The sequence below is a fragment of the Formica exsecta genome, unplaced genomic scaffold, assembly GCF_003651465.1.
Source record: "Formica exsecta isolate Colony F162 unplaced genomic scaffold, ASM365146v1 scaffold696, whole genome shotgun sequence".
Lineage (NCBI taxonomy): Eukaryota > Metazoa > Arthropoda > Insecta > Hymenoptera > Formicidae > Formica > Formica exsecta.
This window is the reverse complement of record NW_021853462.1, coordinates 596,578-622,868: the sequence shown is the minus strand read 5'-3', so window position 1 is coordinate 622,868 and position 26,291 is coordinate 596,578. Positions and strand designations below refer to the sequence as shown.

Here is a 26,291-nt window from a genome sequence, read left to right as displayed (position 1 = left end):
CCGCCAACTCTGAGAATCCCTCTTTCCTTTATCTTGTCGTTTCTCTTTTTCTTTTCTTCTTTTATCTTCTGGTTACATTTAACCGAGTCCGCTTTCATCTCTTTCTTATTTTCTTAAGCAGTTTATTTTTATGTCATTTTCTTTCCTTAACATATCTGTTTGACTTATATTCTCTTTTGGTCCGCTAGCATCTCTTTTTGTATCCATGCTACGCTTGTTACGCGATTTCACCAACAGCTTCCTCTTACTTCGCACAGTACATTTTTCTTTCTCACATAATTTATTTCATTTCTTTTTTTCCCTCATCGCGCCCTTTGCTTTTCGTAATGCGTTCTTCAAACAATCCAGCGGTCGCCCTTTCCCTTTTGCGCCGTCGCTTCTCGTTATTTGTATCGTTGAAAATTAAAGGGCACAAGTGTACACTTAAGATTAAACAGAAGATTTGCTCGCGGGTTTCCTTCGCGCGGAAGGAAACCCAAGCATAAACAGCCCCTTATTTGCTCGTAGTGACTTGCGACAATCCGTCGTTGAGAATACCTAAACATAGCGCGCACTGCATCTTAACTTTCCGTATAAGACGGTATAATGCTATTCATGTGACGCAGCACGAAAAGGTATGTTTACTTGTAAACGTTGCAATGTGAAGCAGCGTACGACGTAAAAAAAAAAAAAAAGATATTTACAATTTTGGCAAGATGCATCTATTATATCGAGATATACATCAAAGGGATTAAAAGATACCTAAAAAATTTCTTTGTATAACGGAATATTACGTAATTGCGTCGCTTGCAAATTGCGACGATTCATGTACTTTGAGCCATTGTATAATTGCACCTTTCATAGGTATTCGTCTATTTTCGTTTCTCGTTTAGCTAAGCATCTCGCGACGGCAAATTACAGAAGCGACTATACACGGCCTACGGCGATAAGTCACTTTGAGGTTCCGATGGGAAACAGAGCAAGTATTGTCGCGGTATCGTGACATCTCCCGGAGCACATATGCCCTTAGGTGTCGCTTAATTCCCCGGGGCAACGTTACCCGCCTGTAATTCTGGGAGAGCATGTATAGCGATTGGTTTAGCCGCGTGCCTTCGTACGATTAACACGTCCCCTATTCTATCGTACGTAGCATGCGTATGTAGTATCGAGAATAGAGGAACGAAAGCGTAAAAACCCAATTTGGCCAATTTATTTTCTCTCATCATTCTTTTGAATAAATAAAATTAAGTTAAATGAAAGGAGATTGAATTTCTTGTAAATGTACATTTCAGAAGTTCTATCGGAAAAGAGTTAAGCACCGCGAATTTGAAATGTTAAACGTAAGATAAACGTATTTTCTTAAAATGTTAGCAAAGCAAATTCTCAAAGAATTCAATGAAATCTTGCCCGTTGCGTGTCGCAAATTATTTATGACGTGAATCAACATCGTAAAGAGACGCGTTAATTACAAGTACAACACGCTGTGGCAATATTGCGCACCGCGTGACACGGACGTATAAGTTTAGATCTCAGCGTGCGCGCGACCTTAGACCGCTGTTAATTTTCTTGGGGAACAAGAGAGAGAGAGTTAGCCAGGCGGCAGCCGCACCTCAGGGACACAGGGTAGCATTGACTTTGTCGCCCGCACCAATATCGGCCAACAGCAGCTCGCCCAGGAAGCGAGCGCATACACGCGAATCGTTTAATATTCACGGAATGCAGAATGTGGGCTAAATCCCCACACAGTTTCAATGAAAATACGTTAAACATTGCGCTGACCCGTTCTCGAATCCGCGCAAACGTATGCGTGAATAAACGTACGAATATCTGCTAGACAAAAAAATCAATGACAATAATAGTCAAACTATAACTTTTCAGAACTCTTATCTACAGTATTTTCTTTTTTCCAAGTTGATTCACGTCATAAATAATTTTTATACTTAATGCACAAGATTTTATCTTTTTTTGATGAAATATGTTCGACTAGATATTTGCGTATAAATGCAACTGCAAAATTTTTTCAGAACTGGTATTTTATCTTGCCCTATACTAAAAACATCTTTTAACACCTCGTCAACATACATACGTGAATTATGTCTGATACAAAAATATCGATGTATCGGGAGATTAAATTCTTACAGATTGCGATTCGTGCAATTTTTTTCTTATTTTAGGTATTTACAAAGACCGTACTTTGAAAGAGAGGGGATAGCGATATAGATGGATGTAATGTCACACCAGTGAATGTTTCATCGCAGTTTTATATGCGACACGCGAATTTAGGTCAGAGCGTCTGAAAACGTTTATCAATATTTTTTATCTTTTCCTACTGTAAAACGCGTTCGCACAAAAGCACCAGATTCTCGTATTAATTTATATACATAGCTTACGGCGTTTAATGCTGTATTGATTACGTTCTATATAAGTACAATACATAAAATTGAATATTTTTATTTTTCTGGAATATTTAATTTAATGACGTTAAACGTTTTAACTTTATCAAGGTCAAAAGGAGCCAACAATGTGTGTAAAATATAATCGCAAATTACATATAAATTTCATCGACATTTATTTTTATTTTATCTGTGTATTTTTCGATAAAAGAAGGAATACTAAACCCGACATATGTTTTTTTTAAACTCATATACCATTATCCCTCAGCAAGGTAAACTATATTTTACCAAAACTTTAATATAAGCCTGCTCCACTTATTGAATTTATCTAAAGTAATAAAGTTTATCTAAAGTAATAACTAATATTTTATTTTAATTTACATGTGTAAATTTTTAAATTTATTTCGTATTATTTTTCTCATGTTTCTGTAGTTTTCAAAATATCACGGTTTTGAATACCAATTTCTTCAGTTTTCTTCCGTTTTTTAGATCATTTGTTCAAATATTTGAAATAATATTATCAAAATATAATCTGGGATACAATCTGATAAAAGAGCGCACAATCTCTAGTAAATATCCATGGTATAAATTTTCATATTAAATAGTTAAAGACTAGAGTCTAAAAACAGAATGGTATATATCGGTTTTAATATTCATCCCTCTTCCCCCTTTATCATTCTTGAAAATTTACCGGCACGCAATTATCACAACTATCTTCACAACAAAATTCCGGGTTTCTATACAGATAACACTCTCCCATGAGCTTACACGTGTCCGGGCTCTTGCACAGCTATTGATACATACGTCTGGCACCCTAAATACGTCGTCGTCCACGCATAGCTATAGAAACAGCCGCCCGCGTCGCGATAGAGATTCTCGCATATAGGAAACTATAGAACTGGCCCTTCCCTCCGGGCAGGTAGCAGCGTGATACACGTATAGCGCATGATACACACTGTCACTGCTAATGTTTGGCCGAGATTTGCATACGTCTGTCTAGCCTATCCATTGCGTCGCCGTACAACGGTGTCTCACCTCGTTGTCCGAGGGTGTATCCGGCCGTGGTGGCGACCTTACGTATCAGCTACCCAGTATTATGCATACATGGACATGTGCATACACGGGGGCGCAAGCGCCGTATACCGTCATGATGGCCCATTACCTTGCCCGAAATAGGCTATCGTGCCAAGATCGTGTTCCTCGACCTCGCCTTGCCCGAACTAGCTTGCATCGCTCTGCCTCGGGAGTCGTGAACTTACAAATCTAATCAGGGGGATGGGGAGGAAGCGAACGAAGACACAAAGCGGTACTCACGAGCAGCTTTGCTCCGTGAGTATCTCGAAATTAAGCCGTAAGCGCAGGTTGTGCCGGTCCTGCTATTTCCTGTTCTTCATGTTAGACGCACTTGCGTTTGTCGGTGGAACTTTAGTCAATTTACTGCACACATACACGCAGCTTTGAAAAAGTCATAGAAATTTATAATAACCAATGGTTTTAATCTTGCGATAGATGACGAGAAATGCTATGGATGTGTCTGTAGATGTAAACTGGATAGGCTTCAAGAAATCGTAGAGTTTTAATTTTTATAACAATCGTTAATAACTAGTAATTATCTGTATGTTAAAAATTATTCGTAATTATTTCTATTTATAATTGTTTTATTATTTTCTCATAAAATATCTTTACGTTTAGAGATATAAACATAATAGGATTAAAAATATATGTACAAAGATATATTGTATATTAACTGTTTAGCCGATAAAATTAAATTTATTTGATTGTCAAAAAAGAGTTTTATTATATCTTAATAATATATGTGTTTTAAATTTATTTGTCTAGATTTTGTAATGTCTATTTATTCATGTCTCTTTCAATTCGCTAGCGTGTAATACACGCAAAGACGGCGTGTACACACGTGATGTATATATTCTATTATACGTAAAGTCTGACTGTGTAATTTTATCAAAATATACTCGTCGCGAATTCTATTTCGTTACAAGAATGTAATCCAAACCGGCGGGCTAGCGACACAAGCGTGTGTCGTGACATGGATAGAATCTACTTGGCGCGGGATAAGGGAATTGTGTTTACTCGGAGTTTGCATACTAGTTAACGCGTTTGCCACCCACTTTATGCGTAACAGGCTCGTAAACATCTTCAGTCGAGAGGGCCACTCATCGCACAACCCTTTGTCCGCGGTTCCACGGGCTATGCGAATCGCACAATTTCCTTTCGCTCTTTCTGTTATCTCTCTCAGATCCCGTCCCCTCTGTCTCGACTTGACTTTGCGCTATGTCGCCTCGAGGCGAGATTCAATTTTTAATTCATTTCCGTAACATCCGGGAAACACAAATTGCCGTTAATGCATAGCGAACTTTCCAACTCGATAAGATATTTTTATCGGGGCTACTCGTATATTTCATGTATCATTAACGTTACGCCAACATAGTTCTCACAATTATTTTTTTATATGATGATATTTCTCATCTTTCGTATTTTTTTTTTTTTTAAGGTACCAAGTATCAATCGAATCTTAACGAAATCGGAAGATCAGAGCAAAAGTTGTCCGAGTTGGATAGGAAAAAAAGTCACAACTGGTCTGCTGATAAGGGTAAGTTTGATATTTATTTTTTTTCGTAATAGACTTTTCATGATAAATTTCGCAAAGAGATCATATTTGTGCAAAAATATCCTTTTTTTTTTTGTTACTAATAATATTCTTTGAGACAAATATCAGTACCAATCAGTACCCTGCTCTCGTGGAGACGAACGAGTTTCACGCGAGGAGACAAAACGCGACAAGTTTTTCTCTTGAAAGGTGCGGTTTATCTGGCATTTCGCGGCTCCGCCACGGCATTTAAACGGCTGCGTTTCTATCGCGTTTCCGAGCGCGGGTCCAGGCCAGGTGTAGCACCTTTCATAATTCCGCCGAGCCTTCGGCATTATCGGATAATTCTTTTCTACGCTCGCATTTTTTCCCCCTTTCCCCATCTTCTCTTCTACTCCCCTCCTCCTTCCTTCTTCGGTAATTCAATCCCCTTTCGTTCCCCCATACCGGTCTCAATATCTCGCTCGACCGCGGTTACTTTTAAAAAGAATTTGCATAATGGCGTAGTGTGAAAATCTGGGGACGATCGCGATAGTATCGCAAAAGTAGGTAATTTTGCATGGAAAAAAAAGCGAAACCATAACGAGAAAAACTGCATCGCAAACCTCATGTAAGCGTCTTCGCAAATAAAGACCGGTGCGAGAAATAACGAATGTTGCGCGCGAGAGGACCCGGGAAATTTTGTGTCGAAGTAAAATGTTAACAAGGACTACTCGACGAGAGGAGCCGGGTTTTAATTCCGCTGTAAGGTTGCAAGCTGAGGTCGATACTCAGACAATTACGATGGATTCGATATCCGATACCGAAAAAAGATACGAAAGACTGCGCGCCCCTCATGCACATCTTACCACATCATATATCGCATTTTCATCAAATATATATATATATATATATATATACACACTCGCGGTAACAATAGCGAAGGAAAAAAAAATATATGCACACACACACACACACACACACACACACACACACGCACACACATATATATATATATATAGATAGATTTTACTTTTCCGTGTCACGTGGAAAAATGTAGACTCGCTAAAATGATACTAGTTTGAATCTCTAGTTAGAAATCTAACACGACAGAACGTCATCCGTACCATTTTCTACGCGCAATATAATGAGATATAAATATCGATCATAAATACATAACGCGCGCCATTCCTCTCGCAGAGTTAAAGAGAAAGAGAGAAGAAAGAGTGGAATAGGGTGAGAAATCGCAAACTGAAGGAAGGTAAGATCGTATAAAAGTAGCGAAGCAAAGAATTCTCTCGGGGCAACGCAGCAGGGGCCGGATAAAAGAAAGGGGAGTCGAGGCAAGTTACTGCTTGCGCGAGCCTTTGGATGAGACTCGAGAAAACGAAGAAAGGTCCGTGAAAGAGGGTGGATGAAGGGAACGACGGGTGGACGGAAGGAGTGATCCGGTGGCGGCGGCCTACCGGGTTGTTTCTGATTCGTAATTAGAGATGAGTGAGGCCGGGAAAAGACCGGAGAATATATTTCTCTCCAAGCGAGTAATAGCTAACGGTACGCAGCAAGCCAACCGGAAGAATAACTGACTTCCCATTTTTTCCGATTTTTTTTCTCTTTTCCCTTTGCGTCTACCCTTCTTCCACCCCTTCTGTATCTACTTTGCTCGGCCTGTCGGCCATCGGCACCTTTTTCTCTCCCCCTCTCTCTCTCTTCGCTCCCCTGTCTGTTTCCTCGCCCTATCCTCTCGGAGGGAAAGGGATTCTTTCGTGGCAAGCTTCGTGCAACGGGGTAACGACAGATTCTCGTCGAGGAGTCCTTGATTGTGCATTGACCTCTCGAGGCTGCCGATGCCGAGAGAGTCCTCCTTTTTTTTATTCACGTGTTGTCTCGTGGCAACAAGAGCGAATATTATCCCCGTGTTACAGTTTCTTTGAGATGCTAGAATCTTTTAAAATATAGACGCATTTTCAAATATGTGATAAAGTTTATTATTATAAATACGACAATATAAAAATAATTCTATATAGATTTATCCATATCGTATTATTAATGCAAAGATTCATTATTAATATAAACGTCGAAAGGACATTTATTATTGAAATAGAGCATTTTATAAATAAAACACAGCACTAATATCTACAAGCAAATTATTGATTTTTATAAATATATGTAACAGATGCGCAGAATCAAATTTAAAAAAATATTATTTCTGCAAAAAGTTTTTCAATGTGCTCTTTGCCCTAAATAGTGAATTTTTGTCTAATTCCAGATTCAGCAACGGGCATGACGACGACCGTGACGCTACTACTAATTACTCTGGCCGTAACGATAATTCGATAAACAAAACCCAAGTTCTCGTCTTGATACGCGATAAATGTTGATTCTCCCTAATTAAAGAACTCGATTAAAAAGTAAAGAAAAGAAGATTTTTTTTTTTTTAGAATTTAAACGATGCATAAAGGACACACAACATACACACACAATCCATACGTTTGTATGCGTAAACATGCAAACATATACACACGTAATTATACACGAGTGACACAAAGACTGACCGGGGTAGTTAACGTTCGTATTAAATGACGGAGAATAATTACGCGCGTGCCAAGTTAGTATAGCGACAAAGTTCAAGAGTGGCCAAGAATTGAAGGAGCATGAATTCCCCCACCGATCCCCCTCATTGTAAGATTGCGTGTGTGTGTTTGTGTCTGTCAGTCTGTCTGTGTGTATGTGTGCATGAATTCAGACGAGGGTGAGATACGCAGCGATGGGCGGAACAACGAGAACGAAGAAGGGAAGATATTAACAAAGTGCAACGACTATCGCTTTCAGTGTAATATATTGTATAACGCTGTAATCAATGACGCCAACAACAAAAAAAACCAGTGATCCCGTCTCTGCGAGTGCAATTTGGGAACTTGTGAGAATAAGTCGTTATATTTTTTAACTGCATCATGGGAGAATTTTAGTCGCGCGGTAATCCCAGTATTTCGGAATATCAAAACGAAACCACTCGAGCTTAATATTGGATTAAAGTTTACGACTGAGGAAAAGAGCCCCATCCCCAATGGGATTTTGGACTATTTTTAAATTTCTATACTTTTTCGAAAAAAACAAAAAAACATGATTTCATCTCTTTCATTAGTACGTAATAAAGATTTTCAATTTTATTAACAACGTAGAAGAGAATTGCGTTTGAAGATCATTCGTCGTAATATGATGTGTGTATCTCTCGAGAGAACAATCGCGCGGGAGTATAAATTGCGCTTCAAGCAGAGTTTATTTTCTATTGCCATCAAGTCCGACTCGGTTTCAGCTGCGATGTATTCCTTAGGCATCGGCAACTTTTTTTTTCGGGTACTAAAACGTGAGAGAAATATGGCATTGCGCGAGCGCGTATTATCTTCAGCATCGATTCTCCACTTCTTCCCTCCGCAGACACACCCTTTCTGTTCTGCCAAGAATACATTCCAAATTCTCCGATTCCTTCTCGTTCGAGCCCTTGCATCCTTACGTACGAAATCATGAATCCCATCTGGATACTTGAGATTAAAACGTCAGATTCGATGCAGAGGAGTTGCTCTCGCTTAAGGAGACAGTCGAAAGAAGCACGGAGACGACGGAAAGGGAAAAAAGAAAATGGAAAATTTGCGGCAGAAAAAGTGGAACGGAACGGAGATATGCTATAACGGAGCAATCGAGTCGTTCATTGATTGCAAGCAAGCAGTTTTTTTCTAAGCCACATATAGAATCAGAAGTAAAATATTATACTTTCTTTGTTGTCATTAAAATAAATTGATTCTTCTGCATGTCAAAACTCATACTCGATAAAAAAGAAGGTGTCGAAACTTTTTCTATTAATTTACGAATTAGTGAATAGACGAAAATCTCTCTTTTGCATTATCACACTGTCGTAAATACAAATGTGAGATAGGTGTAAATGTTCATATGTTTGTTTAATAATAAAAGATGTTATAATAGATTTTAACACATTTTATCATTACACGTGTAGCGCTATTGCGACACATGGGATATAAATAATAGACATGCGAAGAGGCCAATTTATTATCACGATTTGCATTTCTCGCTTCTGACGTCGTAATCCCAGATAAGTGTACCGAATGATTTTGAGCATAGCATTAAAAGCTTATCTTTTATTACCTGTCTTTTATTGTATTTGCTATTTTTACGTTTGTGCACGCGCAAAGAAATGTTCTTGTAAGAATTGACTGTCCTTATGACGTACATAATAAAACAAATCGATCAGGTATTTCATATTCATACATTAACGTGGAGATTTTTTGCAGTTAGAAATCTATCCGCAAGATTGAAGAATTGAGAGAAAATAATTGCAAGATAAATTAAACTTATCCGGAAGGTGATCGAATCCCATTTCACCACGCCGTTACGTCGTGCGATCAATTTGTTTACGCGTTAATTGATCAAATTGGGATTTGTTCGTAGACGGTCGCGAGCGGCTGCCACGTCGGTTTTAAGCGGGCTTCGAACTACTTAGAAATATCCATTATTCAGCGTACATCTTGTTTAAAGCAACAGGTTCGAGAGTCCCTGCACTCTGCGAGCAAAGGAGTTAATGCCCGCTACGGATTAAAGAAGGGAACGGCTCGACTTAGGGATTACGTAGGACTTACCCTGATGAGGTCTGTAATCGTATCATTCGCGAGACTACCTCTCGGTCTTGTAACATTTTAAGAGTCATAAGCATGAGAAGATCACGCGCTCGCGTCGCAGTTTTCGCGGTGCGATGCAATCTGCAAATCTAATCGCGACGAATTCGAATCCCGATCTGTTCAACGCAAACTAATGATTGTTTCCCTGACTGTCAAATGAAATAAAGAATTTATGCGCTTTTACGCGTGTGAACGATTAACCGGCATTAAAAGGTGTTCATTACACGTGCATTGTAAGCGATTCGAACTTGGTAAAATAAAATTATGAAAGTTTAGAAAAGAGCAGTTTAGAAAAAAAAAAAAAAAAAAGATGATGACAGAAATGTTTTATAATCTAGACTGCATTTGATAATAATATTTAAATGTATTTTTAAAATGCATTTTTATATTTAGCATCAAAATTTATGTAAGAATGTGTTCCATAATATTATTACTATTTTTTTCATAGATTTATTCAGTTCAATCTTCTAATCATTTTATGTAATTTTTGGAAAAAAAAACAATTATGAATACTTTACAAGTCTTTTGTGAAAGATAATTGTACTCAATCCGGGGCGCAGCGTGATTTATTTCAAAACATTAATCGGCACGGCCGATTATTCTTTAAATTTTATTCTAATCAGCTTTAATCAGTCATAAAGTTCCGTACATGCATACACATACACATATATATGCACGGGTCAATAAACACGGTATGTTCTATAATTCTGCACGAGACGTAAAGATTGTCAAAAAAGTCAGAATTTAACATTTTAAATAGTTTTGTCTCTATAAAAAAATCAAAAATTAAACCGCAAAATAAAAACAAGTTGGTCGTATCTAAAAAAAGTCGAAAGACGTCATCTATCGAGAATTGATCTCGCCGTTAATCCACATAGAACTCGCATAGCACATATATATGTATGTGTGTATATACGCGTGTGTAATTGTGCACGTTGTAAAGCAACAGTGATTTCTTGTGCGTAACATGCGTAATGCCATTTTCCGTTAGCGTCGTATCGACGCAACGTATTTTCTTCCCGATTCCGGATCTCGATTGAATCATGAATCTAAAACGTGAAACGCGCCATTGGAAAATTCACAAAATTATTGCGAATCACCCGTTGACTGAAAGGATGGGAGAAATTAACTCAAATTATAAAGTAATTTTCAAAAGTACCTAAAAAAACACTCCTACACAGATAGAAACTTATAATTAAAATCGCGATTGGCTAAGGGAAAATGGTAACGCGAATTATTAAAATTATCGGTCTAAGGGTGCTCGAATGTTGACTCGTCTCATCGACGAATCCTGTAAATATACAAGTATACAAGTGATAAGGATTACACGTAGAGTAAGCTTCGCAGACTGCAGTAATTAGTGTGCGGCGTGTCGCGTACGCCGACGTGTCATTAATCCGTTTTTCCGTTCTTCGCAATTTCTGCTTTTCAGTTCATTCGTACGCCGTCGTTTCCGCACGGAGAAATTTCCCGCGCAGAAGGGTAAAATCTTAGCGAGTGATATTTTCACCTAATGAGTAATATACGGATCGCGACGTGAAAAATTCGCCGTCTCAGCGTTATAAGCGCACGACGAGACATATTAAACGCGAAGGTATATATGTATACATGACACGCAGATTATAAATATGAAAATACAAATATATATCTCGCCCCCCACGATGACGACAAAAAATATCTTAAGATAGTATCGCCATTGGTGTCAAATTAGTGCTTGTAACATCTTGCAAGCGAAGAGCCACGTGTAATTTGCATTCGATGACGAACCATCGTGCCAAACAAACAGAAACCACTTACAAATAATTGCTTGATATATTAGAGCCGATTAGAGCTGGAATAAAGAAGCTCCATGTGGGGGAAAGAAAAGAAGACAAAGGTCAGCTTGTCGATAAGAAGAATACTTATGTGTGTTTGGACACACGAGTTTGACTATATATATATGTATATAACAGATTATAAATATGAAAATACAAATATATATATATATATATATATATATATATATAAATATAAATATACGAATTACGGGGGACTATATTGAGTATATATATATATATATGTTATATAATATATTATGATATGCTTTGCGACGTTGAGTTGAATGTTGTTATTTACAAGAAAACAAAAAGAAACGAGAAGTTCTTATGAATATTCTCGACATATGTAATAAAACAAGGGGTTACGTAAGAACTCTACAAATCACGTTTTTCTTCTCGTTCAATATCCCTCTCATTTCGCCTTTTTCAATAAATATAAAATCCTTTCTCCCCATATGAAACAATATAGATATAAGAAGAGAGAGAAAACTGTAAACTTTATTTTTTAATTTATAATTTATCTCTCGCTCGTTTATTGCGGTCTATTATACCAATATTATAGTAACACGAGAAAAAGTGTGGAAGCAGATAAAATTGCCGATCGTTTCGACGGAGAATAAAGAGTCAAGATATAATATTTTCAATTTTTGTCACAAAGAAGGCTTCCGCTGCTAAATTATCTCGATTCGTTTATTATTCGTATTATTTGATCTCAGTTCTTTATCCTAATTAAACATTTAAGTCTACGTGCTTACGGGGAACTCCGAAAACGTTTCATCCCTCGGACTCACGATTCTGTTTACCACGGGTAAGCTAAATACAGACTGAGAGGGGTTGGAGAGGGAGAGGGGAGCAACATTCGGCAAGCTGACGAGGAAACGGCGCTAGGCCACTGTTCGTAATATTTGGGCCGCATGAATCCGCGAAGTGAAACGCTATCTACCATCGACGGATTAAATCTCAGGCCGACTATGTGTTTATATGCTCCAACTATGGGTGAGGAGAGGAATGGAGAGGAAGAGGGGGGAGAACGGCACGAAAGTTCAACAACGTCGGATACGTCGGTGTAGCGGAGATAAACGGATCGTGCTAGAAGATCGAGAGGGAGTATATGTCAACCTTTACACAATACTTCGCCGTCTATTGTCGTTGACATTGTAACACAAACCGCGATTCGCCGGTTGGCATACTAACCGTGGGATTAATTCCGCGTGCGGCCCAGGATGGGCCGGCTAATGCGTAACATATCATATACGTTTTCCCGCCGACAAGTCACTATCAGTTTATAAGCCCGTAAGTCCGGCAATCGCTAATTAAAACCGCGCAATTTCTCGTTTGAGAATTAGAGGACGAGATTGCAGCGGAAGTTTAGCAGCGTTCAATTGATACGGCTCATTTATTCGGCTCTCAACGCATCCTTGCGTTATACGTCAATAAAATATATCAGAACATTTTAAAAAACATGTTGATTCAAATAATAAAGTATTTAACTTTTAATACAGAAATTTCACGTATCATATCAGAGCATGAATCTGATTCTTAACAATAACGAAAGAAAAATATTGTTCAAAATTGAAACATTAAAATTTAGTTTCTAAAATTTCGTCGTTATAGTCAAACGATTGCCTCAGAAACCAAAACACGAGCGAGGGCAAAAAGCGTCGCGATCACCCGCTCGGTGCGTGATCGCGTTCTTCTATAGTGAAAAACCGTGACAAACACCTGGTTCGAGAACGTTCGATACCGAAAATACTTGTTATTTACATCGGCAGAGCGCGAGCTCCCGCGGTCGGTCGATTTAGTCTGCCTATGACAACGATTCGAACCGGTCGAAATTCATCGATCTTTCTAATTCGCAATTTCTTAATCTCGCTCGTTTCAAAAGTGATCCGAATTGTCTCGCATCCAATCGCGTACAGATTCTCGCGTTGGTCAATTCGGTCACAGCTCAAATCATCTTTGTTCAATATTTAGTGCTAAGACATTGTGAACGTTCCTTCTGTGGAGTCCGAGAGTCGACGCTCGTTAACCGCATCGCGAATGTCCTCTGCCTCGCGCCAAGCAACATCCGGCGTCCGCGTGCAAGATATCCGTTCCCGCGAGAGCCTATTGCAAGAAGCTCTGCAAGATTTCCGACCCGCGTCAAAGGCAGTTATTAACAGGACAATTTGAAGATATCCGTCGGATTCGCGGAATACGTGCCGTCGCTCGCTCCTATTATTCGAAATAAACCGAATAGTTAAAACAACTTGTACTCGAACATTTTCTAAAATCTCCTTGTCCTCCAGCGGATCCGCGTTACACAAGCTTCTCGCTCATCTCTGAGCGTTTCTAAAGATTCGGGCGATCTCGTCGAGATCGAGTCCCGAACAAATATATATCTTAACATTTGAATGAGTCAAAAATTTACAATGAATTTTGACACAAGACTGCACACTCCAAAAAGGATTACTAAATTAAATTTCTATTTCTTCATATTTATCTCTTATAGCAGGATTTCCAGAGAAAAAAAAATAACAACGTTACATATTATTGTTCTGAAAAATGGATAATTACCATGGTGAATGTTGTTTACAGTTTACAAGATATTCGGAGAGCGAGTTTTTGTGGTGGCTGAAGAGAAAGAAAAATTTCAATGAAATCTTGATGAGAGTTGAGTTGCTGACAAGGGTAAGCATTGCAGCATATTATGAATTAAATTTACTTTCGGACTCGTGTTGGTCTCTTTTACTTCATAATAGGTACGATCCATGGCGAGCGGCCGCTTCGTCAGGCATGTCCGTCGACCTCATTCATTCATGCTTTTTTTTTCTCCAACTCTTTTTTTTTTCTCCCCCTTTCGCTCAGACGCATTGTCAAGATGTTCTTTTCCCCTCGAGAGAATCGCCGAAAAGTACTCGCGAATATTATCATGAAGTGGATAAGTATAAATTGACCTATCAATTTTTTTTTATTATTTTTTCAAGAGAATCTTGCAGCAAAATTTTAAATTAAAATTAAATAATCTTTATTAAATGCAGTAGAAAATTTTTGCTAATTAATTAAAAAATTGAAACTTTAAAGACTTAAAATTTTTTGGCTGTCTTATTAGAAAATATTGAAACAATCAAAAATTGAGGTTCACTTGTGCAAAATTTAACTTTGTTAATTAATTTTAAAGATATAAGAAAAGGAACGTGCAATAGAAATTTTTCTAATAAAAATCAACGAACAAAAAATACAGAAAAAGAGAAGAGACAGATGTTCACAAGATGTGCACAGAATTACTATATGTCACGTACGCGATGAAATAGACGATATAATTTTGTTTCCTCAACGAGAATTCCTTATCTCGATTAAGGTATAGAGAAAGAAAAGTAGACGCGTGCACGGCGAAAGTTCTATATTTGGTATCAGAAGAAGTTAGTTCCAGCGCGTCTATATTTATTCCCCGAAATATAGCGCGAACAAATTATTTCTAATAATGTCGCAATTATCGCTGACAATAAGTAGACACTAGAATATTTTAATATGGAGTGGTTTTCTTAAACATTGTGCGGGGTGAAAAATGTAAGAGAAAAGTAATAATGAAAAAACTTTCATCATACTAGATTATTCAAGAACAGAGCATAAAAGCCATTTCTATATTAGTATATGGTTTATATCAAAAACATGTTATATTAATACGTACATTAAACTGAAAGGAAAGTATTTAAAACAAGAATTAAAATGTCAAATTTATAAATTGGCACTCACCAAAAAATATAACATGAACAAAACAATTATTAATTTTATCATCATGAGAATTGAGAACGATATGAGCACGGTTGATATAAATCGTGTAAACATTTCAACGTGAACAACGACGCGAATACGAGAGAATGCCATATCGATACAACTCGAAATATGACACAAGGTGAGTCGAACGAAGAACGGCGGCACGTATCATGCATATTCAGCGCGAAGAATCCACCCCTGTACGGGATGGATTCTTAGTACGAGCCGCGTGGAAGTCCGGGAATCCGCAATCCGTTTACGAATTTCGAACGGCAAGGTAATGGCTCGTGCGTAGTCGCGCGGTTAGAAATTACAATTCGAATTCCAGTGCCGTGGCTGACGACGAGGTGAGAGAGAGAGAGAGAGAGAGAGAGAGAGAAGCGGAGCTGGGAGAAATTGAGGAAAGGGAATAGCACGGATATTGGAGTAAGGTAGGGGACGACGCTAGGAAACGGATAGAAGTGGAGGAGTAAACCGGGGGCCGGCAGTTGACCCGCGTGCACGGATATAACGGCTTTTCGACCTATTCGCCAGCATTCTGGAATTGTAATCGCAGTTCAATTCGACATGTTCTACGCACGTCGTACTCACCCCCTTTTCGCCCCCGCTCCCCATCCCCCCCTTCCTTTCGAGCGGTTACGATCCGGTCGGATTCCATTTTAATTACTTACCCCCTTCGATCAGCGTCGTCCGTATTCCTCCGTCGTGTTCGGGCATCTCACGTCACGCGCGACATATTTCCTTCGTGGCGTGTTACTTCTCACTTGACGATAAACGGTATCCCCGGACACGATGCTGCTTTCGACTCTGTAAAAACAAAAAAAAATCTGCTTATTTGTCGTTGAAAATAATCGTGATTTTATTCGCAAATTAAATTTCACATTCGTAAAAACACATATAAGATGTGTTTTCCGTTTAATCTCGAGAAAAGGGAGAATTTAATTCAATAGAATCTTAAGAACTAAAATTAAAAGATCATAAAGAAATAAAAAATATTCCTCTTCGATATTTTTATAATATAAAAATTATTAAAGTGTGAGACATACACACACACACACACACACACACACCACACACACACACATATTTACCTATATCCAAAATATTGTTTATCTTCATAGTTGTGAATATGGTTTTTAATTCTTTCAATGATAAATGTTTTTCAATAAAACTTTATTCTAAGTTATGTTTTACGTTAGGATTAATAAAAATAATGATATTTCTCTTTATTTCCACACCTAAAACGTAGTGATCATAATGAAAGAGAGAATATGTTATATATAACTGCCAAAATATAATTTGTATTGCTAAAGAGACAGATTTTAGCTTTTACATAATTGTTCAAAAATATAAGATAATTTATTTTAGGAATATAATAACTTATGACATTGTTATATAAGGTAATCTTAAGATAATAGTAATTTTGTTTACTCTTGATATCAAATACTGCAAATATTGTCTTATAGCATTCGTTATCTTTATAGTATAATCGCCACAGTAAGATTTGTAACGTAAATAACGCGCTTACATTTTTTTCTATACTTTAAAGAATAAAGTTTGTTTCTTTCTTCTTCTCCTTTTAATTTTTATTTCAATCAAAATAATACCACGTTATATTAATTACGTGACTCACACGTAACATTACATTATACATATAACACATAGACAAATGTAGATTTAAATCGCAAGCCTAACGTAGTTAACAAATTAATGACAGATTTTTTTACCATTTTGGAGTCGATCTTTTTCCTAATAAGAAATTAATAATATCAAAAGTAATAAGATAAATGTCTTTGACATGATGGCTTCAAAAATGTCACGATTAACAAACTCAACTTTTCGAGAATTTGTTTTTAATAATGAAAAAATTGGCATATTTTCGAAGAGTTATTAAAGTATAATTTAAGAACTAAAATAGTTTCTATTTGAGTTTGATTTTTGTCATGACGAAAGAAAAATTATGTTGCAAGACGAAGAGGAATTTGTAGACAAGAGATGTAAAAGAAATGAATTGACAATTTATAGTGAAATATAAAGATATATAATCATAAAGAAGTCGTTTTAATAAAACTGAAAGATGACAGTTGTAATTCCTGCTCTAATTTTTCTAATTCTCTCTAGAATTTCATGATATAAAGATCAAATATACAATTATATCCCATTTTAGAATAAGCAATTATGCTTAGGGAAATCGTGTGTGGACACAGCTTGTTTTTCCTCGCCGTATCTCCGGTCTTATCAATATGCATTGTGTATAAATAGCGGATCTGACAAAGTCTGTGAGGAAGTTCGTTATTGTTGTAGGAGTGCAACCAGTCAGTTCGTTTTGCAATTGAATTAATAATTACACGACGACGAGGAAAAGTCAAGTATTCTTCTCGATCTATCGTTACCGAATGGTGACAAAAATTTATTTCGAATAATTCAATATAGGATACACTATCAAAGGAATCGTGTTTGTTGAAGAGTACTGGGTATTACAAAATAAAATCTAAATATTATAAGTAAGTATATGAAATATAAATGGTATATATGTATAACATTATGATGTCTACATGAATTGCAAGTATTCCATCTTTCTTCTTAATGACTTCAAATTGACCAAAGAGAATCTATTTTAAAAATATAACATGAAAAATATATTGAACCTTTTGTGCATATATTATGATTATAATATACAATATAATTATAAAAATATAACGTGTTCATTAATTATAAATCAAAGCGATAATAAAGTGATTATTTCAATATCGGTGGTATCTTAATATTTAAAAATTTTTATTTTGAACAAAGAGATAAAATTTCTTGAATAATCAAAGTTATTGAATAGAATAATTAACAAGTAGAGTACAATGATTTTCCAATTACAAGATTAAGAGAATCATATAAGGGTTATATATAAAGTATATCTTCTCTTCAGCACCAAGATGCTTTCGAGGTGATATAAATTATTAATTTATTTTATTATTAGCCAAATAATTTGGCCTATACTCCATATTATTAGCCAAAAAGCTGTGAAAGTCAATGGCTCTGGTCAGGAATTTTCCAGATATATGCATTTATTCGTCTATAAAATCTCTCATCTCATCATCAAGCATATAAAAGAACCTAACGATACTTGTACAATTCTTTGAGTTATTATCACTTCTTATATCTCGTCTCATTGCAGTCATCCGTGGAGTCACGTGTTCATTCGTTCATTCGGTATTCATATCCTCATTCGGGCATTCGCGTAGTTCATCAGTATTAAACTTAGAAAGAAAGTTGGCCTCCGTGCGGTTCACGAACCACTTTATACTTTTCCCTCGCTTTTAAACCTCTTGTACGGCAAGTTTCTCTAATGAGAAGTGATATATTTTAGATTCATTGAATTGAAGTCCGATTCTTTTTTTTTTCATTTTTTATGCTTAAACAAATTTTCCGAAGAACTGTATATTACGTTGTCGCAATTAATAATGTCGATCTAACAGTTCTTTTCGAAACAAATTACATTTATCTACGAGATTTGTATTATTTTTTATGATTTATATATTTCTTAAATATTCGCGATAGAAAAGGAAAACAAAAAAGGACGAAAGGAAAGAGAAGCAATTCAGATTTTGACTTAAAATAGTTTTTCGATATCCACTAAGATCTCTTTTCTTCATTTTAAAAATTAGAAAATTTACAAGATTAATCTGAGAAATCCTATAGCAACTTTAAAAATTACAATTTAGCTATTTTTTCTCTAATTGTCGGAATATTTAGGAAAATGAACCAAGACGAATCATATATAAACAATTTGTGCATATTTAAAATGCAAAGAAACAATACTCCTCCCAAATAATTATTTGTTTTATCAACGTTATCGTTGAATAAATCTAATACGCAAGTAACAGATATGGATTTTCAAAATAAATAGCTCAAACGCTCTGACTGCAAAATAATCGCGACGTAACAATGTTTATGGATCATGCAATTATGAGAGATTGAAAACATCACGGAAAATTCGAGCATTAAAAGCGCGTATATACTGTTAATTGTTAGATTGATTTGTTCATTGTTTCACGAATGCGAAACTGTTTACGACTCATATAATACTCTTAACGATGTAGAATTTTCAGCTACATAAAGTTGGATAATGTACTAATCTGACTATCAATAAAGTAAGCGTTCTTATGATATACAATGTAAGAAGTTTTTAATCCCTCGTACGATCTTTAATATGATGGTATAAATGTGATATCTTGTACTTTGTTGCTTTAATTTCAAATAGATACGTTATATCTATATATGTATATATTCTTATCTTTGTAGATATCAAACATATCACAAGTTTATCAATAAAAACATTATCATATTATATTTAAAAAAAATTGCGAAATTTCAACGTGACCTAGGCATTTTGCTAGAGTATTTCGCTTTACTTACAATTACAACATTAGAACACACAAACACATACATCTCGTGCAAAATTCGAAAAACTTCAAATTACGATTAATTAACATAGTACGATATAAAAATCAATATCTTGCAAAAAAAAAATCTTTCCAAAAATACTCGAGACTGATAATGTAATACTAAAATTTTTAATTATTTTTAGACAGGATTATACACTAGACATGTCATTTAAAAAATCTCATCCATATAATCCATATGATCCATAATGATTATGATTTCTATTCAGATGCCAAAAATTAATTAACTAACATAAGATATCTGACTTATATATTACAACGTGTTACACCATTTTATTAATCCTTTCATTGCTAAGATCTTCTAGTGTGGCGTATGCGTCAGGTATTTACAATTTTTAATAATAATTAGAAGTTAGCGTTAAGACCGCTTTTTTTGCGAAATTCTTTTTATAGTACGATCGATAAAATAAATTCCTTAACACATGAATTTATGCGGCATATTTATGTATTTTGCATATATATATATAGAAAATGCATATATATTCCGATATGTGTATAAATTTATGCGTTGAAACATTTCTCTTGTCAAGAACATTAAGCAGATAAAAAAATTAAATAAGCATAACCCGATGCGATGAGTACTTTTATAACAATGTTTATACAATTGTTCACATAGTGAATTACATTGAGCTGTCTTGCCGATAACCTTGACACTTTGTCAGATCCTATTCGCTTCTTTTCAATACCCTTCAATAATCATATTAGAACTTTAAATAAAACTAATAACATTCTCTTTCTTTCTTTTCTCTTGTCTTATATATAAATTATTTATAGAGCTAATAAATATTAAGATCAATATATCAAGATCAAAGTCTCCACAGTTCTTGGTTCTCTGAAAATAAAGTTTTGATTTTCATCTTCTTTTACAATCGATCGGCACTTTTTAATGTCTCTCGTATTTTTATTACATATATATCATATGTACATATTACATATATACATATGTATGTAATATTATATAATGTTAGGAATAGAAAGCAAGAAAATATCTTGCTAAGTAAACTTAATGGATATCATGAAAAAAATGTAATATAGAGAGAATAAAATTTAGCACAATGTAATTGTTCTTTTCCTAATGCAATGATACTATTCAGAATGAAATACATACATTCATATTTCTGGACTTGTTACTTTATAATATGTAAATGTGAGCTTCTTATTTTTAGTTATTGAAAGCATTAAACAATAATAAAAAAGTGGAACTAAATAATATATTTAGTTACTTTTGCTTTAAAGTCGAAGCCTAATAATATCCGTATTCTTCGCATCGCGTAATCGTCGTCTAGTAATGGCATAAATGCATTTTCTAATACATCAGTGTTGCATTAATCAGTTATTTTAATTATACTAGTCTTTGTCTATATTTTCATACGAGCGGCATCATTTACCCGATAGCTTAATATAGTTTCTTGGATTCGAAAGACAAAAAGTAACATGTTATTGCTATTCAGACAATTATGTAGATTCTTATCGATCTTTTTTCTCGTAAAATATAAAACTTGTTTTTATTTTTTTCTTTGTTATTTCTTTTTATTTCTATAATTTTATATTATATGCTAGAAAATGAAGTTTTCTTTAAAACAACATGTTATTTTATATATGTATATATGAAACTGATTCTATAATTCTTGTACATAGTTAAAAAAGACAAAAAGAGACATACATCATCGAAGCTTATTTGTATATATACAAATCCTATGTAGCATATACATAGAATTTAAATTTTGGACTGTAATTCTTTCATTCTCTCATACAGTTTCTAATCAATATATTGAAACATACATGAAGGTGTATATTATTTCTGCACATATTATAATATAATAAATAATATATTTATTCATAATTTCTATTTTATTTCTTAAATTAAAATGTTAGACTATAACAAAGTTACATATAACTGTTGAAATTAAACTTCGAAATTTGAACACAAAAAATGAGAAATATAGTGTCCTTATTTATCCTTATTTTGAAAAACACGATAGACAGTTGGCAATGAATTATAAATATTTACATCATTATATCTCAAACAGATATATGTAAGCGCCGGTTCAGATAAAGACCAAAACGATCAGCATCGTCACTTTGACAAAATACATCAAGAACATCAGACGTGTATTCCCTAATGTAAGTAATTACACATTTTTATTGTAGACTCATTATTATAAATATATTTAAATTTTTCATGATTATATATTATACATTTAGTTTGGAAGATGGCGAAATTTCAACGTGATCTAGGCATTGCGCTAATATTTTGGTTCGGTTTATTTACATTTGCAACATGTCATGTAGTACCAGAAGGCACGAATTTACGATTTGTGAGCGCGGTACGATATGAAAATTAATGTTTTGCAAAAAAGATTTCTCCTAGAAATCGAGACTAATGTTGAAATTTTCAGCTTTTCAGACATGGCGATCGTACAGTAGACACTGAAAACCATGAAACTTATCCAAATGATCCATATAAAGATATAGTCTACTATCCAGATGGCTCCGGTCAGTTAACTAATGTAAGAGATATTTTACTTATACGTTATATATAACATATATTACATTTTATTTTTAATCTTTTTACTATTGATATCGTCTCCCAGTGAGCATTATTGAGAGGATGAGCTCTTTAAGAGGACTTTTTAAAGACATAATTAAATTTTCTTAGAAATAATATCAGTAAGTTATCTTTTTGTAAGGTATCTTTCAGAAGAGCTCTTTATGATATTTCTTCATAGATATCTCTAAAGTCTCTAGCAAGCGTGCCAATTAAGATATTTTACAAACGCCGCACACATGCGCAAGCAACGTACGTGTGAACTAGAGACCCTGTGTTCAAGTGTGAACTGCGTGCCATTGCGTGCCATTTCTTTATCCAACCTAAGAAGATGGGTTATGTCTTCAAAAAGCACATGTTGCAAAATCATAAATTTCTTTAAATAAAAAAAATGTAAAGGGCGTTTTTTAATTCATCGATTGATCAATCGCATGATGCACAAATGTAGCAAATACTGGACTTTGCTGTACTTGCGCATCATATGCGATTGATCAATCGATGAATTAAAAAACGCCCTTTACATTTTTTTTTTATTTAAAGAAATTTATGATTTTGCAACATGTGCTTTTTGAAGACATAACCCATCTTCTTAGGTTGGATAAAGAAATGGCACGCAATGGCACGCAGTTCACACTTGAACACAGGGTCTCTAGTTCACACGTACGTTGCTTGCGCATGTGTGCGGCGTTTGTAAAATATCTTAATTGGCACGCTTGCTAGAGACTTTAGAGATATCTATGAAGAAATATCATAAAGAGCTCTTCTGAAAGATACCTTACAAAAAGATAACTTACTGATATCATTTCTAAGAAAATTTAATTAAGTCTTTAAAAAGTCCTCTTAAAGAGCTCATCCTCTCAATAATGCTCACTGGGAGACGATATCAATAGTAAAAAGATTAAAAATAAAATGTAATATATGTTATATAACGTATAAGTAAAATATCTCTTACATTAGTTAACTGACCGGAGCCATCTGGATAGTAGACTATATCTTTATATGGATCATTTGGATAAGTTTCATGGTTTTCAGTGTCTACTGTACGATCGCCATGTCTGAAAAGCTGAAAATTTCAACATTAGTCTCGATTTCTAGGAGAAATCTTTTTTGCAAAACATTAATTTTCATATCGTACCGCGCTCACAAATCGTAAATTCGTGCCTTCTGGTACTACATGACATGTTGCAAATGTAAATAAACCGAACCAAAATATTAGCGCAATGCCTAGATCACGTTGAAATTTCGCCATCTTCCAAACTAAATGTATAATATATAATCATGAAAAATTTAAATATATTTATAATAATGAGTCTACAATAAAAATGTGTAATTACTTACATTAGGGAATACACGTCTGATGTTCTTGATGTATTTTGTCAAAGTGACGATGCTGATCGTTTTGGTCTTTATCTGAACCGGCGCTTACATATATCTGTTTGAGATATAATGATGTAAATATTTATAATTCATTGCCAACTGTCTATCGTGTTTTTCAAAATAAGGATAAATAAGGACACTATATTTCTCATTTTTTGTGTTCAAATTTCGAAGTTTAATTTCAACAGTTATATGTAACTTTGGGTATATTAATATTTTCATATATATTTTTGTTATTTCTATATTTAACCTCATAAATTTCTTTAAATAAAAAAAAAATGTAAAGGGCGTTTTTTAATTCATCGATTGATCAATCGCATGATGCACAAATGTAGCAAATACTGGACTTTGCTGTACTTGCGCATCATATGCGATTGATCAATCGATGAATTAAAAAACTCGCCCAAAAATGTAATACTACAAATAGAACGGTTCTTAACGGTGACATTTTTTTGATATTTAAAAAAAGACAGATTGTAGAATTCTTTTAGATGTCAATTATATGATGTCTTTCTTTCCTCTAAAATCGACGCATTGCAGAACTTTTGATATCATAATATATTATCATTTTGATGGTGTTTTCGGAAGTCCGACTCTTAAACTTGAGTATTTCATGAATTTCTTTTGATAACATATTGCTCACTGGGAGCTATGTATCTTGTACATGTGTATATGTGTATTGTGTATATATGTATATATATGTGTGTGTGTGTGTGTGTGTGTGTGTGTTATATATTTGTGTGTGTGTGTGTGTGTGTGTGTGTGTGTGTGTGTGTGTGTGTGTGTGTGTGTGTGTGTGTGTGTGTGTGTGTGTTTATGTATATATATGTATCAATTATTTATAACTTTCAAAAAAATAGAGATTACCATTAAAACAATTTTGCAAAATATTTTTCATAGATCAAGAGCAAATACTAAATAAACATGTTTGTAACAACGAAAAGATAGAAAACATTTTTTTTCTTTTCTTTGTTTTCATACGGAAGATATTATTCGTTTATTCTCAAGTCTCTATCTCTTTGAAAAAGAAATTAACAGTAAAATCACATTTTATTTTATTTTTTATTATTTATGTTAATTAATAATGTTATTACCAAGACGGGCAAGAAAAGAGCATATCAATTAGGACAGATACTAAGAAACAGATACAACTGTTTTCTCGGAGATTTATACTATCAACCAAATGTCTACGCACAAAGCACAAAGATAGCTAGGACCAAGACAACCTTACAGTTAGTTATGGCGGCACTTTATCCACCTACTGAAATGCAAATTTGGAATCCGCTGCTTCCTTGGCAGCCAATAGATTTTATATATAATGTTATGGAAAATGATAATCTGTTATTTTCAGTTATGTGTCCCGTGTAAGTAATCATTTTCTCTTTATCAATCATTAAAAAATAAGTCATGCATCTCAAGTAACACACATAATGTTTAATTATATTGATAGAATAATAAATTGACAAATTAATAAAACAAAAATGTTATATGTAAGCCAAATATAGTTGACAAAATCTAAACAAATGCAATGATTCTCTTTTCTTTTCGAGATATTTTGAACACTAATTTTTTTGTATAATTAGATTACGTGATTAATTATTTTAATTCAATCAAGACTTTTTAGCGTTACGTTATAAAAAAGAGCGTGCCGCTATATTTAAAAATTGTATTATATAAACTTCGTCATAAAAAAAAATAATATTATAATTATTTAATTAGAGATTATTTCTCTCCTTTAAATTATTTCTTTAAAATCATTTCAATTATGTTTATTTCTTTTTAGATATAAGCGACCTTATCACGACATGTTACAAAACAATCTGACAGTAAAAACAGAAGTAGCAAAGTTTGCTGATTTAAAGAAACAATTATCGATCTATACAGGAAAAAATATTACCTCAATCTACGATCTCCTGCTTATATTTAGTACTTTGTCTACAGAATCATCTCTTGGACTACGTTTACCAGAATGGACGCGTAGCATATTTCCAAATGGCAAACTTTTAGATGCTTTTATTTTACAACTTGATCTATTTAGCTACGGCTCGTTAAACAAACTTAATGGAGGTATGTTTGAACAAACATATATTTTGCTTATAAATTATCTATTAGAATATTTAAAAGTATTAAAGATTAATCTCAGATTATGCGTAAATATTATATATTTTGATTATATAAATAAAATTTACGTGTTCTATTTCATTTTCTTTCATTTCATTTTCTCTCGGATGAATATGATTATAAGTGACAAAAATATATAACGCTTTTAACATCACAAGTATTTTATTATAAAAGAGTTATCTTTACTGCAATATATTTTAAATATGCGAGAAATATACTCACTGTTATAAATAACAGCATTCTGAAACACGTTACCGTTTAAGATCTTTAGAGTACAGATAATTACTAATAATTGAAATGGATTATTCTGAGATTATGATTATTGAGAAAAAAATGGATCTATTATATGATTATTATATAAAAAAATTGTTGCGCATCTTGATCACGTGTAATCTAAATCAAAACATTCATATACGCATATATATATGCGTATATAAATATTATTATTATATATCTTACGTATCTATGTATTTTTATAAAATATTCAAATATTCATATTTTTGCAGGTGTATTATTACGCAAAATAATTAACGATATGGACAAAGTGATCAATGGAACTTTAAAA

At 34.3% G+C, this 26,291-nt stretch overlaps 2 protein-coding genes and 1 long non-coding RNA gene across 4 annotated transcripts in view; 2 read left to right on the top strand and 1 right to left on the bottom strand.

The window, feature by feature from the left end:
* Window positions 1-10,436, top strand: part of LOC115243182 (lachesin-like) — a 190,834-nt gene extending 180,398 nt beyond the window's left edge. For both annotated transcript variants that reach the window (XM_029819962.1, XM_029819963.1), the window contains 2 exons: window positions 4,885-4,983; window positions 7,229-10,436. In XM_029819962.1, coding sequence (XP_029675822.1) covers window positions 4,885-4,983; window positions 7,229-7,299 — 170 coding nt within the window. In that variant the 3' untranslated portion in view covers window positions 7,300-10,436. The remainder of the gene's footprint in view (window positions 1-4,884; window positions 4,984-7,228) is intronic.
* Window positions 10,437-17,527: 7,091 nt separating this feature from the next.
* Window positions 17,528-26,291, top strand: part of LOC115243183 (venom acid phosphatase Acph-1-like) — a 10,928-nt gene continuing 2,164 nt past the window's right edge. The window contains exons 1-7 of the mRNA XM_029819965.1: window positions 17,528-17,727; window positions 21,711-21,804; window positions 21,886-22,007; window positions 22,080-22,190; window positions 24,704-24,969; window positions 25,389-25,672; window positions 26,233-26,291. The exon at window positions 26,233-26,291 is cut by the window's right edge and continues 1 nt beyond it. Coding sequence (XP_029675825.1) covers window positions 21,894-22,007; window positions 22,080-22,190; window positions 24,704-24,969; window positions 25,389-25,672; window positions 26,233-26,291 — 834 coding nt within the window. The 5' untranslated portion in view covers window positions 17,528-17,727; window positions 21,711-21,804; window positions 21,886-21,893. The remainder of the gene's footprint in view (window positions 17,728-21,710; window positions 21,805-21,885; window positions 22,008-22,079; window positions 22,191-24,703; window positions 24,970-25,388; window positions 25,673-26,232) is intronic.
* On the bottom strand, window positions 22,750-23,782 carry LOC115243184. The gene is made up of 3 exons (XR_003885184.1): window positions 23,567-23,782; window positions 23,364-23,485; window positions 22,750-23,291 (listed from the first exon to the last, which is right to left on the bottom strand). It is a non-coding gene; the product is annotated as an uncharacterized LOC115243184 (long non-coding RNA).